At 39.8% G+C, this 19,885-nt stretch overlaps 2 protein-coding genes across 5 annotated transcripts in view; both read right to left on the bottom strand.

Moving 5' to 3' along the window:
- Positions 1 to 48: 48 nt before the first annotated feature.
- ptger1c (prostaglandin E receptor 1c (subtype EP1)) lies at positions 49 to 7,289 on the bottom strand. Its single transcript, XM_033644921.2, has 3 exons — positions 7,082 to 7,289; positions 2,020 to 2,940; positions 49 to 332 (listed from the first exon to the last, which is right to left on the bottom strand). The coding sequence occupies exons 2-3, from the start codon at positions 2,938 to 2,940 to the stop codon at positions 102 to 104; spliced, it is 1,152 nt and encodes a 383-aa protein (XP_033500812.2). The 5' UTR covers positions 7,082 to 7,289; the 3' UTR covers positions 49 to 101.
- A 960-nt stretch (positions 7,290 to 8,249) lies between these two features.
- Positions 8,250 to 19,885, bottom strand: part of adgre5a (adhesion G protein-coupled receptor E5a) — a 14,370-nt gene continuing 2,734 nt past the window's right edge. The window contains exons 2-22 of one of the 4 annotated variants that reach the window (XR_013488009.1): positions 18,793 to 18,873; positions 18,395 to 18,565; positions 18,122 to 18,274; positions 17,189 to 17,335; positions 16,537 to 16,677; positions 16,053 to 16,199; positions 15,705 to 15,827; positions 15,526 to 15,569; positions 15,334 to 15,432; positions 14,920 to 15,073; positions 14,666 to 14,788; positions 14,363 to 14,550; positions 14,108 to 14,272; positions 12,504 to 12,698; positions 12,017 to 12,234; positions 11,850 to 11,910; positions 11,673 to 11,764; positions 11,342 to 11,510; positions 11,161 to 11,256; positions 10,148 to 10,305; positions 8,250 to 9,612 (exon numbers count right to left, since the gene is read on the bottom strand). Coding sequence is in view for 3 of the 4 variants with exons in the window: in XM_078161410.1 (XP_078017536.1) it covers positions 9,571 to 9,612; positions 11,161 to 11,256; positions 11,342 to 11,510; positions 11,673 to 11,764; positions 11,850 to 11,910; positions 12,017 to 12,234; positions 12,504 to 12,698; positions 14,108 to 14,272; positions 14,363 to 14,550; positions 14,666 to 14,788; positions 14,920 to 15,073; positions 15,334 to 15,432; positions 15,526 to 15,569; positions 15,705 to 15,827; positions 16,053 to 16,199; positions 16,537 to 16,677; positions 17,189 to 17,335; positions 18,122 to 18,274; positions 18,395 to 18,565; positions 18,793 to 18,873 (2,609 nt within the window). In the remaining variant the exon portion in view is untranslated. The remainder of the gene's footprint in view (positions 9,613 to 10,147; positions 10,306 to 11,160; positions 11,257 to 11,341; positions 11,511 to 11,672; positions 11,765 to 11,849; positions 11,911 to 12,016; positions 12,235 to 12,503; positions 12,699 to 14,107; positions 14,273 to 14,362; positions 14,551 to 14,665; positions 14,789 to 14,919; positions 15,074 to 15,333; positions 15,433 to 15,525; positions 15,570 to 15,704; positions 15,828 to 16,052; positions 16,200 to 16,536; positions 16,678 to 17,188; positions 17,336 to 18,121; positions 18,275 to 18,394; positions 18,566 to 18,792; positions 18,874 to 19,885) is intronic. The other 3 variants (XM_078161410.1, XM_033644886.2, XM_033644889.2) reach the window with 3 other exon arrangements.

Here is a 19,885-nt window from a genome sequence, read left to right as displayed (position 1 = left end):
TCCTGATGAAAGCGGAGCAAAGTTTAAATTTTTTCACAACACACATTACAGAAATAATTTATTTCAGTCCATAAAAGGAAAAGAGTCCAAGAGCAACATTGTCACTGCACACTGGAGTCCTGCCTGTCTGCACTGGACCTGTTCTCTGCCTCTGAGGGTCTCTGTGTGTAGGAAGCACAGCAAACTTGGAAAAGCACAGCCTTCCTCAGTAAGATGTAAACCCAGGGATCCAAGATCTGATTCCAGGAGGCCATACGCAAGCTCAGAAGAATGAACCCATCTTTCTCATGGGTGGAGGTTCGTTGTTTGAACTGCATCACAAAAATGTGGATCTGTAATATAGGAGACACACAGAATTAGGCTACTCATGAGGTGTAGCTATGACTTCACCATCATGGGTGGATTATGAAACAATGGGCCCCTGGGCACAGACATGCAGAGGGCCCCAACAACTCTCCTACAGCAAGACACACAGACTTTATTGTTGATTAGCCTGTTTTTCACATCTCTTTGTAGTCGGTTTGTGTCTCTTTATAGTCATTTTGTGTCTCTTTGTGGTCATGTTGGAATCTTTGTAGTCATTTTGTGTCTCTTTACAGTCATTTTGTGTCTCTTTGTGGTCATGTTGGAATCTTTGTAGTCATTTTGTGTCTCTTTACACTCATTTTGTGTCTCTTTATAGTCATTTTGTGCCTCTTTGTGGTCATTTTGAGTGTCTTTGTAGTTGTTTAGCGTCTCTTAGTGGTCATTTTGTGTGTCTTTGTGGTCATTTTGAGTGTCTGTAGTTGTTCTGTGTCTCTTTGTGGCCATTTTAATTCTCTGTAGTCATTTTAAGTCTCTTTGTAGTTGTTTTGTGTCTCTTTGTGGTCATTTTAATTCTCTGTAGTCATTTTAAGTCTCTTTGTAGTTGTTTTGTGTCTCTTAGTGGTCATTTTGTGTCTCTTTGTGGTCATTTAATTCTCATTGTGGTCATTTTTGTCTATTTGTGGTCATTTTAATTCTCTTTGTAGTTGTTCTGTGTTTTGTGTCTCTTTGTGGTCATTTTGAGTCTCTCCGTAGTCATTTTGTGTCTCTTTGTAGTTATTTTGTCTCTTTGTGGTCATTTTGTGTCTCTTTGTGGTCATTTTGAGTCTCTTTGTAGTTGTTTTGAGTCTCTCCGTAGTCATTTTGTGTCTCTTTGTAGTCATTTTGAGTGTCTTTGTAGTTGTTTTGTATCTTGTAGTGGTCATTTTGTGTCTCTTTGTGGTCATTTTGAGTCTCTTTGTAGTTGTTTTGAGTCTCTCTGTAGTCATTTTGTGTCTCTTTGTAGTCATTTTGAGTGTCTTTGTAGTTGTTTTGTGTCTTGTAGTGGTAATTTTGTGTCTCTTTGTGGTCATTTTGAGTCTCTCCGTAGTCATTTTGTGTCTCTTTGTAGTCATTTTGTCTCTTTGTGGTCATTTTGTGTCTCTTTGTGGTCATTTTGAGTCTCTTTGTAGTTGTTTTGAGTCTCTCCGTAGTCATTTTGTGTCTCTTTGTAGTCATTTTGTCTCTTTGTGGTCATTTTGTGTCTCTTTGTAGTTGTTTTGTGTCTCTAGTGGTCATTTTGTGTGTCTTTGTAGTCATTTTATGTGACTTTGTGGCTGTTTATGCTTCTTTGTTGTCACTTTGTAGTTGTTGTGAGTCTCTTTGCAGCTGTTTTGCATCTCTTTGCAGTCGTTTTGTGTCTCTTCGTGGTCTTTTCATGTCTATTCGTAGTTATTTCGTTTCTCTTAGTGGTCATTGTGTGTCCCTTTGTGGTCATTTTGAGTTTGAAGTTGTTTAAGTGTCTTTGTGGTCATTTGGCACTCTTTCAGTTTGGTATGTCTCTCTTCTAGTGGCATTTTGCAGCCAGGGGGCCTCCTGATACTCTGGGCTCCTGGGTTTGTGCCCAGTATGCCCGCTCAGTAATCCATCCATGTTTACTATGTCCAATATTATTGAAAATACCAGGTGAAAATAGTTCTAGAAACAAATTCTGCAATCTAAAGGAGTAGTACTCACAAGAAAGGGACCCCAGCATACACAGGAAACCACAGTGATCACTGCCAGTTGCACCATCATCTCCACATCCAACGAGCAAAACAAAGAGGAAGAAGTCGATGCTCGACGAGTGCTGCAGCAGGCTGCTGATTTAGTTTTAACATTTTTGGACTTAATTCTGGCCTGCAGCAATGCCAGACAACTCATGATGTTGCAGAGTAGGGAAAGAGCAAGTGCAGCGAGACCCACACATGAGAAGGCCAGAACCAGACTGGTGTCAGCTGCAGACTGTGGATCATGGATAGGCAAGAAACACCATGTCCCAGGATACTGGCTCGTGTAAGTCCCCACAGCAAATAAAGGTAGAACTGCCAGCCCAAGTGCAAGAGAGGGCAGAAGTAACACAACTCGCCACACGTGACCCAATGTGATCATAGCAGCATGGAAAAAGGGCTTTGTGATGGCCACACAGCGCTCCACTGCCATCGCACAACCCAACAGCAAAGGGCATAAGCCAAAAAACACCATACTTGCCCCAAAGATCTGACAGAATGCATTAGTAGGCTTCCTGCCCTGCATTTTATCCCTCTGATTGACGTGCATATACAAAGCAAAGGCGCCTGGAATCACATGACCTGCAAGGTCAGCCAAAAGCAAAGCCATTGTTAGTAACAGAAATGATGCTCTGGATTGGCGACGGAATCGGACACGGGATTTAGCTAGGATGCCCAGAGCTGTGAGGTTAGAGATGGCGCCAAATGTCATAGTGAAGCAAGACATCCCTAAACCTGAGGATTTGATGGGTGGCCACGTGCTGTTGTTCAGCCAGGGACTTGTTTGTTCAGAGAAGTTGATCTTCAGGTTTTGCTGGACGATGGATGGTGTAGGAGATGCGAAAACTGAAGCCATGAGTACAGATGATGTCCTCATCTTCAGTGTCATCTGCAGAGGATTACAGGCAACATGAAAATACTTCCATTGGTTCTTGCAAAACTACTGAGTGATGATTTTAAGCTAATGCTTTTATGTCATCCTGTTCTGCAATCTGAAGGGTGTCTCAAGTAATTCACAGACAACAGGACAACAGAGAAGTCTTAAATGCAAAATTGTGTACTAATACATGATACATGCTTCTCTGGGCCACTCAAAGACTGATTACAACAAATAGTCTGCCGATGACACTTGGGATTTACACCTTAATTAGAAGAGCTACTGCTGCGCATGCAATAATGAAGAGGAGTGGATGAAACCCTGGAGAGCCTTTTTCCAGTGTCATGTAAACACATGCACATAGAACCGCTTGGTCTGAATACATAGATAGATGTATGCTCATAAGTCAAAACTTACAAAGCATAACTGTTCATAGAAAATACAAAGGAATCATCAGTCTCCAGGAATGGGTTTACCGCAATGTGTCATGTTTGTAGGATATTTTACGAACTGTGAAAGGTGTTTTTGTCTTTATTACAGCTGACAGTCACAGAGGATGGAAATCAAATCACATTTATTTACATAGCACATGTCATATATCAGAACGCAACCCCAAATACTGAATGTCAGTTAAAAAGAACATGAGTTTGAAGGTTCAGTTTGTACGATTTAGGGAGACTTAGTGGCGTCATTGCGTTCATTGTTCATAAGGTTTTAATCCGGGAGCCAAATTATCCACAGAGGTCTCCTCCTCCTCAAAATCCGATGATTAAAACTGGTAAAAAAACACTTCATGAGGCAGTTTCACCTAACTGTATGTTTGGGTTGTCATAGATGGCCTGCTTGCCCAGTACCTTGGAATGTGCTCACCTTTTTTCTCTGGCAACTTAATGTGTGCTCAACTTATCTCTGATTCACAAATTCAGGTTTGTGAAGTGAGCTGAATTGTCCGCAGAGGTCTCCCCCTCTCCAAAACAAACAGACCCATTAATTTAAACCAATAAAAATACTAAATAAAGCAGTTTCACTTAACAAATCACTGTTTCTTCTACACTGTTTGGCATGTTGGAGATGGGATGTAAGCCTAGCGCCTGCTTATATGTGCTCATCTTTTTAACCTGATAACGTCAGATCCAGACATTCTGGGGGGCTGAATTATCTGTAGAGGTCTCTTCCTCTCCAAAACAAATAGACCTGGTGATTTCAACCAGTAACAACACTGATTAAAGCACTTTAACATTCAAAAAATTGTGTTTATCTTATCTAAAAATTGTGTTTTTTTGATGCTCTTGTCACAGAGGGACTGCTAACTACAGTGGCTGATGTGAAAATGCGAATGGCCCTATCTAAAGCCAGTTTTTGGTTTGTCCGTTTTGGGCTACTGTAGAAACATGGCGGTGCAACATGGCTATCTCTATGGACAAGGACCCGCTCCCTATGTAGATATAAACGGCTCATTCTAAGGTAACGAAAACACTGTGTTTCTTATTTTTGGGTAATTATACACTAAAAATAACATACCTATTATATTCCATTTATTTGCCAATATGCCCCCCTAAATCCTACTGGACGTTTAAATAAAAAAAAAACTAAAAAATGAATAAAACATAATATAGTAAAAAATAATAGCAACATATGAATAACAATAAAAATGAAAGTCAGAATAGACACGCTTGCTAAAAGCCAGGCTGAAAAGGTGTGCTTTATCTTTTTTTTAAAGACGTCAACACACTGTCACCCTCAGGTCCTCCAAAAAGTCGTTCCATAGGGGCTAAAAGCAGCTTCCCTGTGGGTCATAGACCAGACCCTGAAAACATCCACCAGAGGAGCTGAGGGATCCAGTGGGTACATTTCTTAAAACCATGTCAGACATGTAGTCCTGAGCGAGACCATTTGGTAAATTGTGAACCAATAAAAGAATACTAAAATAACTGAAATTAGTAGGTAGCTGGTGCAGCAGTTTTAACAGGTGTATGTTTGTGTAATGCTGGAAAGATGTGTAGAAAAACACACGTCAAAGGCTGTGGGCGGGCCACATTTGAAAACAGCAAATATTGTGAATGCACCTCAGCCACGTGGATGTCCTGAGGAGAGGATTGTCAGAGATTTAACAACACTGCTGCTTGTGGTGTGGAAATGTAGGGAACTTGTGTCATTCCTGCTGAACTCATTCAACCGGTTTGCACAACAGGCTCTCAGCTCTGACATTGCATATACCTGTTTCACAAAATGCTCCTCCTTTCAACACTCTTCAGATCTCTCAACCTACTTTGTAATTTATTTTTTGCTCCTACTCCACAACTCCTTGCTTGGCTGGTTCCCTAACTCATTACTCCATTATTAATTTGGTTTTGGCTGAACTGTCATAATGGCATCAGTGTGCCTCGGTTTGTCTGTGTTGGAAGGAGAGAGCTTGGGATACATAATAACTTAGAATTACATCCCTATTTTTTAGGTAATTGCCATTTGAGATGCTTTGAAGCAAAACTAAAGAGAAACTAATCTCACGGATGATATTTAAACCAGAGGCAGAGCAGGAATGTGGGGTGTGTGTGTGTGTGTGTGTGTGTGTGTGTGTGTGTGTGGGGGGGGGGGTGTTCTGAGGCTCCAGTCCTGCATTGTTTCTCTTTTAGGCTTTTGAAATAACTCCAGCTTTGTGCTATTCTGATAATGATATATGTACATTTATCCTACTGTGCTAATCCCCAAAGAAATCTAATATAATTGAGTGTTCTTCTGCTGGTCTGATATTAAATTCAGAGTATTGAAGGCCGCATTTACTTGGCATTGTTGGGGATCCTTGATTTTAAATTAGAGCAGCTCAGATTAGTATAGGATGTAACATTCATCCTGTGAACACAACTCCCGGATAATAACAAGAATAGGTTTCAGGATTAGTAATGGTGGTTGCACCAACTTCCTACCCTACCTTAATGAAAATAAGTCATCCTCAACATTGGTTGTTGTTTGGTTTCAGAATGACAAATGATGTACAGATTATTTAGGTATTCTATTATCTCAAATGCCTCGAAAAGAAGTGCATATACCTGTGTCAGGGCAGCATGCCCCTGGCCCCCCCTAGGTTTGGTTTAAAACATCTGGCTACAGCAAATTTGGACAACAATAGTCTTGTATCTGTTTTGCTACCTGATATGTGATGTCATTAAACTTTAACCAGCAGCACACGCACCGGAGTGTATTAGCAATGTTCATCCTATTGTTATACATCATCATGCATCAGGCTCTGGGCTTGATATTTGTAACAGGTTAATTGATTTCACTCTCCAGACTCAGCCTTTTCACAGGGGGCACAGCAATAACGTGCACCGACTTTCTTAGCAGGTACGTGGATAGAAATCTTACAAAGGCCCTCCGGTGGCAAAAGCTTCCAGGAGCTGATGTACCTTCATAAAGGAAAACAAGAAGAAAAACAAAACAGCTAAAATTGAGCTGTTTTTTCCCCATTTGGTGGTAACCAGCAGAGTCCTTTGAATCTTGAAACCTGTCTACTTTGTAAGCAAACCTCTGCATAAACTGTTGAGTTTACAGACCTCTTAAAAAGACCACTCGGAGCTTTAGAGAAACTGAATAAACTCCACAGCTTCGAAGCTGATTTGTTTGATCTTGTCTTTATTTATTCATTCTTTTTTTTGCGTTTTCTTTCTGTTACCTCTCTCTTACTTCATCAATAATCTGTGGACCTTCACAGAGGGAAGTGTTTTCCCTGAAAGTGTAAAAAAATAACCGCATACATTGGGAGGATGTTATAACCATAGAAAGTTGTCGTTGACCAAGATATAATTTACCATGTAAAGTCTTCAGAAGGATGCTATATCTTTTCTTACTCCGACTCTCTTGTTCAATTTTTTACTTCTTCCAACAGAACCAAACATTCCTCAAAGACTCAGGTATAATAAAGGAACGCCTGTCCTCGGGGCAGCGCTCCTTCTACATTATCCATATCTTAAACGCCTTTATCAAGATGCCTGAATCTCTCCTTAACTCCTCACAGCTCTCATTTATAATGAAAGTGGATTAAATAGATGTAATGAAGGAGGAATCCTAGCTTTCCTACAGATTCACCTTCCTGAGAAGAATGTTATCTATAAAATATATTTCCAGAAAATGGTTATGAATAATAAATGAAACTTACCTTCAGATGACTCTGGATGAACACTAGATTATTGAGGATGACTTGGAGTAAATGAGAGAGGACGAATGTGTCTTTCCTGTCCGCAGAGCTGCCTGATTTGCCACATTCAGTAATCACTGTTGTTCACAAACATTTGCTCTGGTTCACCTTCCTGACTTTTCCCCTGCCTCACTGATTCTCTTTCTCCCTGGTCCAGCTGTCTCTCCCTCCAGAGGCTTGACAGCTATTTTATCTCGACATGCCGGATCTGCATTTTCCATCCTCCAACCCCCCCCCCCCCCCCGGATGTGGTCCTTCCATTTATTCATCTTCTCTACTGATCCTCTGAACCAGAGGGGATCTCAGTCATCACTTTCATTTTGTAGTATTGATCCAGTGCAAGCTGAATAATTCAACAGGAAAAAAATAAAAGTCAGCTATTGCTAACGTTCTCTTACTTTCTGAAATTCTCAATGTGAATTATATTTCCGTAGGAGCAGAAAGAGGTTTGAGTCTGCTGTTCGACCAGTACCATGATGATTATCACAGTCACAGTCAGTCACATAAACATACAACGAGCACAGAGATGGACATCAGAGGAGTTTGACAGAGCATGATGATGATTAGGTGCCTCAAGGGTTTCTGGTATATGTGTACAAATACATCAGCAGTGACTTCACCAAGGTTTGTAATGTTTACTGAGTTTGATCTGCACTGAAACATTATACAGTGAAACGTGTTTTCAAGGCCACTCAAGGTTTGTTTGCTCATTAAAATTCAAGTACCACTTTTGAGACTTCAAAGTTGTTTCAGAGACCAACATGTCTACATCCCACGCAAACAGGAAGGAAGATGAGATTATCTTCTATTTCCTCTATGCATGGCTATTTCTATCTATCCAAGCAGTTAGATAAAGTTGATGCTCCAGCAGTAAACAAAAGTGAGACAGTGTCAGACATGAAGGTGGGGAAAAAATATTATCATAGCATGGGTGTGGCAACAACTTTGTGTTTGCACTTAAATAAAACTCCACTCTTAGTTTGTTGATGTCTTGTTGCTATTTCTGCTAAATCTTGGCCCTAACATGAGGAACTTTAAAGAGAAATATGCCTTTTAAAGAGTCATTTATTCTATTTTTTTATTCATTTTAATTCAAGGCGGTGGGAAGACCTTCACACAGAGCCCTTGGGTACGTCAGAATATTTATTTAATTTAAAGCTTCGAGGAGCGGCATTACAAGTATGAAAACACCATTTTAAATAATTTACAATGTGAAAGACGGAAATTGTAACTTGGAAAGACAGAACAAAACATAATAAAACATTTATCAGCAATTCCAAACTTGTGCTAAAACCAGTGCTTATAACAGTACTAATACTCTAGTGCAGTGGTTCTCAACCAGGGGTCCGGGGATCCCCAGGGGTTCTTAAGGGAGCTCCAGGGGGTCCTAAAATGAGGAATAGTTTATTTTATTTAATTTCTATGTAATTCACTGTAGAAGTAAGCCCAATTTAAGTAATTACTCCGATCAAAGGTTTCACTTCCTCCTTCGTTATCTACTCAGATGTAATTGGCAACCACAGAATTCTGGTCTTAATCGTATCAAACAAGCTTTTCAGATGGAGTCCCTGAGGTGAAATCTCATGAAACAAGGGTCTGTGACCTAATTTTTACCAATTTAGGGTTCCTTAACATGGAAAAGGTTGATAACCACCACTCTAATAGACTATAATAACAAAAGTTATCTTCAAACATTCAATTTTTTAAAGTAGGAAAATAAAAAGCTCTCTTCAAATATATAGATACAGCACATTTAATGTGTTACTGCACGCTAAATGGAGCAGGAATGCAGTCACTTGTTCTAATACATACAAATTGCCCAGCAATATATATATACACAAACATCTTATCATTATACACATATACATTTAAAATTCATTTTGGTCTCATGATAGTCCTCATTTTTGTTGGTCATTTTTAGATAATATCAGTTTAAACATGGTGGACAAGTTACGCAGAAAAAAAGTGCTTGCCTCAGAAATGTCTTTCAGATTGTCTTTGCTGGTTCAATAAATTACCTGGATGACATAACAAGCCATTCTGGTCCAAAATCAATACATTTTTTCCACATGTAAAAAAATGACACATGTTGAGATACAGTATTTTCTCTGAAATGAGTGACATTATTAACCATTTGACAAATAGTCGAGTAACAGTGAAGCACAAACACTCACTGTTGAATGTCATCTCTTCTCATTCGGAGGGAAATCCTTAATTTATATTAAATTATAACAGTCAGCAGTTCCATTTTAAATAGCTTTACACCGACTCAAAAACAAATAGGTAAAAAAAAAAAAAAACATCTTAAAAAGGATATTATTTACAACATTGTGCAGTGAAGCAAACTGGTGCACTGACTACAAATAGCAGGGCAAGAGTGGCCCGTATGTCTGAGATGGCAGTCTCCAAGAAATAAATCAGGCGTTGCTACCATGTCGCTGTTTTGCTCTTCAGATATGAGATTCTCCCGTGTCCTGGGTGCTCCTGGATCCCTGAGAACCACAGAGGAGAGAGACATGATGAGCCACAACAGACACCTTCAGTACTCGTTCATATCAGGTCAGGCTGTGCTCTGACACACTTCACTTTACATCTCCTTTTATACCTCGTCATCGTTAAACCCTGGAAATGAAGGTTTCCAAATTAAACTTCCAATGACCTAACCGCATTAAGTCTCTTATGCAATCTAATTACACAACAAATGTTGAACTATGCTGTCCACATGCACTCTGTGTTTAATTCATTTTAATGTTGCTTGGAGAGCAATCAAGGCATGTCTTATTTCAACAACAAACTTCAGATTTTACATATTATGGTCTGACTCTTTATAGTGTTGTGATTCTCACAAACCCATCTTTTAATCTCTTATAGTTAGTTGGGGATTGATGTGCTTCCATTTGAGTTTATTATGTCCCACTGCAGGTGCTTGTGCTTGCAGGTGCAGATCTTGCAGCAGTGTCTGGACACCCCATGACCTCTGTTCCTTATGTGCACCATATATGATCATGCATATGCTGTTTTACTCACTGTGTCCAGATCCCCTCATGACATGTTGGATGACCATCAGGTCTCAGTGGGAACATTGCCAAACATGGGGAGAATGCAGGCAGTTCTTACTTATTTGTCTGATTTTGGACCACTTGACTTTAACCCATGTTTTACGGGAAACTGGCTCTATGTCAACCCTAGATACAAGGTTTGAAAAGTTTTTAATTCATAAGTTACACATAAGTTACAAATGTTTAAAAAATATTTTTGCAAAATATTTTTGGGTGGCATTTTCATTTTTATTCATCATATTCAACCAATTATGTAGGGTAACACATAAATGTGTCAATATGTGCACATTAATGTACTTTTACTTGTACTTTTTTTTTTTAATGTACTTTAGTATTCACACATCATTCGACACCTTTGTGTTAACCCTTCTGACACAGTCACTGTGTTAATATCCTTGACTTAATGTGTCACTATTAACACAGCATGCGTTGTCCCAAATTCAACTCATTAATGTGTAGGAATTTAACACAGATTGTGTTGATATTGACACCAGTTTCTTTGATCTGACACACACTTGTGGATCTAAAATCCATTTAAAATCCATTTCAAAGCACGCAGGTCAAATTTGACTCGAACAACCTCAGTGTACAAAAATTTGTAGCACCTGAGTGAAAGTATACGATATTTAAATCTTTTCATTTTTGTGCATTTTTGTCGCTTCATGAAAAGTCTCAAATTTCAGGCGAAAAAATGGCATTTAGGGTGTTTTGACTGCTGTCAAACTGAATGTAAGGGTTAACAATGGGCATCATCTTTAGATATTATAAAAATATATATATATATAATATATATATATAATATATATTATAAATGTGGAAGCCAAAATACACTATAAATATATAGCATGTAATTCAGCACATTCTGCGTTGCATTCTCGTAAAATGAGTGGGTGTGCTGCAACTTTATTGGATAATACAGTTTAGCCTCTCATCTCACCCGCCTAAATCAGAGACACTGTGATGAAATAAATAACTGCTTACTTGAGCTTTGCTGGTGTGCGAGTAACTGAAATCTGAGTAGCTCTTCTTCCCAGGTGCACAGTATCTGGACAGGATGCTTCCATATTCCTCCCTCACCTAAAATCAGAACACATATGAGTTTTGACACAAAAAAAGCAGCAGAGCTTGTTCTTTTACTTTTTTTTAGAGGAGTGTGACTGACCTGTTTAGAAAACAGACAGTGCATGACAAAGAGCATGATCCCCTGAATGCTGCCAAAGATGGTGAACAGGTAAGACATGACAATTGTGCCCTTGTTAAACTGGAAACAACCGAAGATCCACATGGTGCCCAGCAAACACAGCTGAGCCACTGCAGTAATGGTGAACGCCCTGCAGGAGGCAACAAAGATACGCACGGGTCAAATCTCAAGGCACTCTAACAGGAAATAGCTTACTTATTTATTTATTTCTCCTCAGTGGGAGAAGCAGTATATAGAAAATGTGTAGCTCTGCATGTCAAGTATATCGTTACATATGCAGCATATGACTCACTTTATTTTCTGCAGCTTGTCCAGGTCAGGGTTTAAACTTGAGAACTTCTGTGCCAACTTCCACACAGTGATGAGAAAGAAGAATATGTTTATCTGAAAGACAGTAGAAATGATTAAAAAAAGCAATGAAGTCAATTTTAGGGATATTTTCCAACTCCGTAATTCTTGTCTTACTCACAATGATGATGATGCAGGCAGGGCCAAAGAAACTCCAAATGAAGTCCAGCTTCAACCAACAACTGCAATGCATACAGAGAGTTACTGAGCAGACAGTATGTCAACATAACTTACCCAGGTATAAATAAAAAACATAAAACAAGATAAGCATCAGTGGGAGGAACCTACTATCTCTTGGTGCCATATCCCTCAGCATTCACCATAGCAGAGATAGCGACAATAACAGCTGGGACTCCATAGCCACCTGCCATCATGTAAAGGGTTTTGAAGTTGGTGTTAAAGACAACGACGACCATCCTGAAGAGTTGTATGCCCTCCAGACACATCCAGCAAAATGCTGCCAGGAAGAAGAAATGCAGCAGCCCAGCTACCACCGCACAGCCAACCTAATGCAGCAGGGAGCGAGATTAAGATCAGGATGACAGCGATGGAAAAAAGGACAAAGGATGCTGAGAAACGGGGGAGAAAGAAATGGGGAGAAACTACTTGCTGAATTGTTGTTTATAAACCTTCAGCGCCCACATAAATCATTCAGTGGCTGTGCTGTTATGCAGTATCTGTTCTCCTGTGCTGTATTTGAAGGTGTCAGAAATTTTTACTGCACTCATCTGGACATTGCAGACAGTCTGACTGCGCAAGTTACAGAAATATTTACCCGGCTCTCTGTACGAGAGATGCCTGCGAGGAAGATAACGTAGGCAATGAAGAGGCTGATGCAGAGGTGCAGGTGGATTGAGGTTCTTGGGCTTTTGATGGAGTGGATCAACGAGAAAGTCAGGATGCAGATGAACAGGCAAATTAGCGAGAGGGACAGGCCCACCCAGGTGATCAGCTGCAACTCAAACTTGTTCTATTGAGAGAGAGTGACGGGTTACATTACAGTACACAGAAACAGACTTAAAGGTCCAGTGTGTAGGACTAAGGGTTGGATATATTGGCAGAAATTGAATATACAATAATAAGTATGTTTTATTTAGTGTATAATCACCTTCAAATAGGAATTGTTGTGTTTTTGATACCTTAAACTGAGCTGTTTTTATCTACATAGGCATTTGTCCTCATGTTGCACTGCCACATTTCTACGGTTACCCAGAATGGACAAACCAAACACTGGCTCTAAACAGGGCCATTCAAGTTTTTGCATAGGTCACCGTAGCTGGCGACTGCAATGAGCTAGGTTGGAAAAACAGATTTTTAGACCTAAAACGTTTTTTTTTTTTTTCCCTCCAGCCTTTTTACCAGTTTATGTCATCAGATCCATTTGTTTCAGAGAGGAAGAGACCATCTCTAGATAATTCGGTTCCTGGTTAAAACCTCCTGAACGTCTGTATCAGAAAAAAGATGAGAAGGCATTGGGCTTACACAGCCCGTCTGCGACAAGAGGACGACTCCTCTAGGGATGATTCGGCTCCTGGTAAAAACCTCCTGAACAACAATCACTGAAGGTATTATATGCATGTCCCGATTTAGCCATGTGGTTTTTGTCCTGAGAACAACATTTTGCCCTGGGACAACAACTGCCTCAGCCAATCAATGTTTGTGATGTCACATACCTTTGCAAAATTAAGGACACAGTTGGCGGGCTAGCATGCACATTTTAGCATGCTAGCACGTGACAGCTAGCCCACTAGCTCTAGCAGCCAGAAACAAACATCTATGTCTCACTGTCCCTTTGACAATCCAAACAAAGAACACATTTTCTTGTAGTGGCCTTTCTAAAATGAGCAGAAATGAAAGTTAACGTTACTGTAGTCTGTTATGATCAAGGAGTTAACACTAAGCTAGCGCTCTAGCTGGCTAACTGTTAGCTGACCTTTGCAAGCTTATGTGAGCTTATTTCCACAGTGGCAAAATACTAACAATTAATCTAACAAGCAAATGCATATTTTAATGTCTGTAGTAGCAGACTAGTGTAAACTAAGGTAAAATAATCTTGTAATTTGCACCTCTTTGCATAGCCGTTTTGTACATATATCGCAGGGCACTGGCAGCGGGCTCTCCTTGATGACATCACAAACATTGATTGGCTGAGGCAGTTGTTGTCCCAGGGATATGATACAAATTGTTCTCAGGTAGCAACCACTTGGCAAAATCAGGAAGTCCGTATTATGAGAAGTTTAAGCTGGTTGCAGTCTGCAATCCTCACCGCTAGATGTCACTAAATCCCCCTAAATCTTACAAACTGGACCTTTAAGTTTCAACTATACAGTAGAAGCATCATAATTTGCCATATATCATCATGTATGTAAGAGTTTTAACCTCCACATCATAGAGCGCCATGAGCACAGCAAAGCTGCTCAGATGGTTGCAGGAACACACAGTGTATTCAGAGTTGGACTCCACCATCTTGCAGCCACGAGTAGACCATGACCCTCCATCCACCGAGGAATCCCAGAACACGCAGGTGTGCTGGGATTCATTTGACTGTGAAACAAAATAGAGATAATTACCATTACAGGTGTGATGTTTTCCTGCAGAGATAGATTTTTATTCTTTACGAAAAATATATGCTACCTTGAGGTGGTAGAAAGTCAAGGTGACCGGCTCTTTGAGGTGGCTTGTGTTTCTGTTACTGACGCTGGCAGTCACAACTTTAGAGTTGATCTTATAGCTGTGGTTCACTTGTGGTTCCATCCCACTAAAGAAGCTGTCCGCAGAGTGTTCAAGGTTTGCGTAGGTCAGCAAGGAGGCTGTTGTAAAGCCTTTCACAATCATAGGAGGATAACATTGGATTAAGTGGACATTCATTAGCCCCGATTTGTAAGTCATCTTAATGAAAGTGGTCACAAATGTGTTAATTATAGGCATGATCATTACCAGGGTAATAGGAGGGATCCCCGGCAGCTGTCTCCAACTGAATGTTCATCTGAGCATGCTTAGATGTTAAGTTATGAGGTCCCTGGGGTAAGTTAGCCCCCTTATGTACCAGCAGCTCCAGCTCTGGACGCACACAGAAAGATAAAATGTTTTGCTTCAGTTAATACCGTAGATGACTCCAGAAAAAGAGAATCTACCAGCTGTTGAAAAATACATCACATCCTAAGAAGAGCCTCAACATGCTGTATTTTTACCTGTGTGTGTGGAGGATATTTTTATCCCGGGGGGCTTAATGAGAGGCCCTATGAGCCTCAAGACATTCTCCACCATGTCCAGAAAGGTGGAGACCTTCTTTTTATCTTTGAAGGCTTCACTGGACAAGAGCTCGTCGATGGCAGACAACAGTCTCTACAGCCACAGGAGGGGAGGGGTAGAGGGAGCAACATGAGCATGTACGGGGAGAAACAGGAGACGCAGTCAGACTTTCAGGCTGCATACCACCTCAGGTCAACATAAACAGTCTACATAGTTGTGCACAGACATCTGAACACCACGTGACAGGACTTGAAGAGAGTAGAACTTTCTATTTCTGTGCTGATCCTGCGGAACTGATGGCTTTTGTTTTGCATAATCAAATTGCATTTCAATTATTTTTTGTACCGTAATACCTTTAAGATGTCCTCTCCATCCAGCTTTGTTGCATTCTTCATGATGTTCAGACAGCTTTTTTTCAAATGCATCACAAGATCCTGTGAAATGTGAAATCCCTAAGAGAGCAAACACAACAGAAATATGAGACAATAGACATTTAAAATAAATGTTGAACTGTGGTAAAAGTAAAGTTTCTGGTGTGGTGTTACCTCTTTTGGATTGCTCATATCTTCGAATACATCACACCTTAACTCTGAGAAAACAGGAAGTTTTGTTTCATTAGATGTGCTTGCTGATGGCATTCATATTGTGAAGATACAGATCTCATCCTACTGTACAAACACAGCATCAGTGATGGATGATGGAAAAAGTGCTGCTCTGTTCTTACCTGTGCAGCGAGACTCATTGTTGCCATAGTTAGTGGACCCAGGGTGGCACACACAGTAATGGCCGCTGGCTCCACGGTGGCAGATTCCATTTCCGCAGATTGTCTTATCAATCATGCATTTGTCTAAAATGGAAACAAATTGGGAAGAGGAAAATGGTTACACTGTGTGTTTCAGTCAGTGCTAATGGAACAATAAATAACCTGGTCCATCTGAGCATCCAGATCCAAAAACAGTGATTCAGTAACATTTTAGTTTTGTTTAACGATGTGAAACCCATTATCAGATTAAATAACTTATTAAAACAGTTAAATGATACATATTTTGCAGCTACATGTCATAGCCCTCACCTTCACATTGCTCCTGATTGCCACTGAAGTTAGATCTACCAGATCTCAGTTCGAAGCCAGCATGACAGATGCAATGATATTTGCCTGGTGTGTTGACACATGCTGCGTTTTGACCGCAGATATTTTCCTTTTCGCATTCGTTGATATCTATATGAGCAGCAAGAAGATCATTAGAAGAGGAAACCATCAGTGAACCACCAATGTTTTTTTTAAATTAATCTCTTACCAGCCCTGTACAATTCACTTACTTAAACTGAAATCACCTAAATAAAAAATGAAAGCTGTTCTTGTTACATTTTTACTATATGTACATGAATGGTCTCATTTAAAAGATTTAAAACACTCACAGTTTTTCCCCAACAGTGAGAATCACTGTAAGTGCTTTTGTCACTGAGTTATTTAAGTTTCAACAAACTGAAATAATTATTTTTTAATCTTCTTCTAAATATGATACTGTTTTGCAGTGACATGTCATAGCCCTCACCTTCACATTGCTTCTGATTGCCAGTGAATTCACCGGACTTCAGTTCAAAGCCAGCCTGACAGATGCAGTGATATTTGCCTGGTGCATTGACACATGCTGAATTTGGACCACAAACATCTTTCTCTCCACATTCGTCGATATCTGTATGAGCAGCAAGAGAACATACAAGACAGGAAACCATCAGCGAACCACCAAAGTTTTTTACAAATTAATCTCTTACCAGCCCTGTAAAATTCACTTGCATGAACCTAAAACTCCTAAATGAATTGAAAGCTGTTCTTGTTACATTTTAAGACAACAGAGGGGCCATTTGTTTATCAATTATGTGCATTTATACAGTGTATAATGCCAAGAAAGAATAAAAAACTCCTCTGGAGGTAAGGAGAGTCACTGAAAACAAGACCCACAAGCCACTGGGCCAGTCACTGGCTATGGATTGTCTCTGAGGCCAAAGGAAGTACGGGAGGCACTTCCTTCAGCACAGGCCCTCGTTGCCTACTGAAAACTGTCAGTATGGAAGCTCCTATTGGCTCAAGTGAGGTGTCAATGAAAAGGTCAGATTTCAGCCACCATTTTGACAGCCAGGAGTGGGATATTTACATACAAACCGAAGATAGTATGTATAATATGTGCTACATGTCATAGCCCTCACCTTCACATTGCTCCTGATTGCCAGTGAAGTTAGATTTACCAGACTTCAGTTCAAAGCCATTCTGACAGATGCAGTGATATTTGCCTGGTGTGTTGACACATGCTGCGTTTTGACCACAAATATTTCCCTCTTCACATTCGTCGATCTCTATTATTTGCAGCAAGAGGATATTTAGAACAGGAAACCATCAGTGAACAAAGTTTTTTTTCCCACATTAATCTCTTACCAGTCCTGTAAATTTACTTACATGAACCTAAAACACCTAAATCAATTGTAAGCTGTTCTTGTTCCATTTTTAGTACATGTACATGAACAGTCTCATTTGAAACACTACACTCAAAACGTTTTCCCCCAACAGTGAGAATCACTGAAACTGCTTCTGTCATTGACTTATATAAGTTTCAAGATGCTGAAATAAAAGTTTATGTATTTCTTTCTTTATTCTTTTATCTACTTCTGAATATTTTCTTGAAAAAACATACCACAGATTACTTGAACTGGAACTTCTTACATGAAAAACATAGTGAGACCGTATCACGAAGGCTCACATAGTCCATATTCAAAGTACATAACAGTATCACAGAAAATATACATTTTGTTTTTCTAAGGTTTTGTCCAGGCACTTTTTAGAAAACCTAAATTGATAAGAAAGAGTTTTTCTCCCTTAAGACAACAGAGAAGCCATTTGTTTATAATTTAAGTGCATCTATAACAGTATAATGCCAAGAGAGAATTAAAAACTCTCCTGGAGGTAAGGAGTGTCATTGACATTGGCATTTATTGAACCTGCTGTGATGGTTGTATCTTGAAATGGTCCTCATCAATTGAACCGCAAGGAGAAGAGCTTTTGGACGGTATGGCGTATTAGTAAACCACTAAGCACAGAGACCATAGGACCTACCACAGTACTGAGGGTACTGATAAGCATCTTACCAATACATATAACGTTGTCACCATGGCGAAAAGTTTCCAGTCCAGTGGTGGAAATGAATCCATCATCACAAATGCAGGAATAATGCGGAACTGTGTTGTGACATTCAGCATTAGGTCCACACATATCCTCGTTTTGCAGACACTCGTTGATATCTTAAAGCAAAAGACAAGGATGGGAATTTCATATTTAGATGACGACTGCAGCAGTAAAATTTCAATAAAATTTGAGTCAGAGCCTCTGCCTTGGTTGATTCAATACATGAGATGACTTACCTTCACATGTTGCAGGTGTTACAGCTGTAAAGTTCACAGCCCCAGTTGATGACACGAAACCATCAAGACATTGGCAGTAGTAGCTGCCAATTGTGTTGACACAGGACGCATTCTCGACACATGCTCCAGGTTCATCGGGATAGTCCTCATCAATAGCACATTCATCATTATCTTAACGAAGGAGACATGAATGTGAAACAAATCACATAAATATAAGTGCGACTAAGAATCCTCTCATACCAAAGAAAGGATCAGGTGATAAAACCAATGAGTAATTTAACAAACAGAATGATGAAAGATGAGCAATGGATGACCACTACCATAAAAGTGTGCATATGCCACAACATGCCTAAATGTCCACTGTGGGTCATGTGGTGAAATATGTTTGTTTTCCATACCAATGCATCCTTGCTCTGTACTAATCCATCCTTGAGCGCACTCTGATTCCGTCAGGGCCACCAAGTCAGAGAGGTACAGAGCTGAAAAGCAAGCAGGCGACTATCAGTCCACAGTTCACCATCATCTGAGCATTAATGCAAAATCTGCTACAATTTTATCCCCGTACAATAACTCCTTTTTTTAAAATCATTCTAAGATACTTCAGTGTAACCACAGTGATGTTAAAGGATCAGTTTGACAACATTAATAAAAAAATAAAATATAAAAAAAGGCCCAACAGAAAAGGTTAATTCCCTCATTTTATACCCTCATTTCCTCAGATTGTTCCAAGAGCATCTGTGCTGCAATTCAAAATGAACAACACATCGGTGTCTGGAGAAGTCTGCTTCCTATGAGTGAGGAAATATCAGCTGGCATAGTGCAAGCACAAAAAAAACATTACATCCTCAGACTGTAAGAGTGCAGAGTCAGTCCTTTGTGGTCGCCTAAATGACACCAGATGGATGTAATGTACAGCATATGGAAACAGAAAGAAAGTTATTTTCCCCCTCATTATCAGTATACACAATGAATTCAATGTAATCATCAAAAGAAGCAGCCAAATAATTGTTAATTAAAAGGTTAGTTAATTCAAACCACAAAGAGGCACATTCCCAGCTATCATATCATCTCATAATAGTATGTAAAATGGACACAAAATCTTAACAACACATTGCGTGGTGGTGTGTTAAAATAATGTGCTGGCAACACAAAAAACAATGCCAATGCAAAGTCGCTGAGGATCTTTTGTGGCAGGTGGGTTAAACAAACATGGACTTTAAACCAGGAGATCACTGTTTGTGTCTTTAGAAAGATAATGGACAATAGCCCAATGGTTTGTGGACTCCTATTTTGAAGCCTTAACTTTGGCATTACGGCCGTCACCATCTTGGTGTTTTTGGAGCCAGAAGCGATGGAAGTGACCATATTTGGACGAGAGGCTGACACTCTGGAGGAGTGAGGGGTGGATATGACTGAGAAGCCAAGAACACTCGTCAGACAGCCTGTCACTCAAAGCAGCCTGCCTTAATTGTGTGTAACTTTAAGCCTTAA

The sequence above is a fragment of the Epinephelus lanceolatus genome, chromosome 18 (assembly GCF_041903045.1).
Source record: "Epinephelus lanceolatus isolate andai-2023 chromosome 18, ASM4190304v1, whole genome shotgun sequence".
NCBI classification, from domain to species: Eukaryota; Metazoa; Chordata; class Actinopteri; order Perciformes; family Serranidae; genus Epinephelus; species Epinephelus lanceolatus.
Note: the sequence above shows the minus strand (reverse complement) of the source record. Positions and strands in the feature narration are given on the sequence as shown.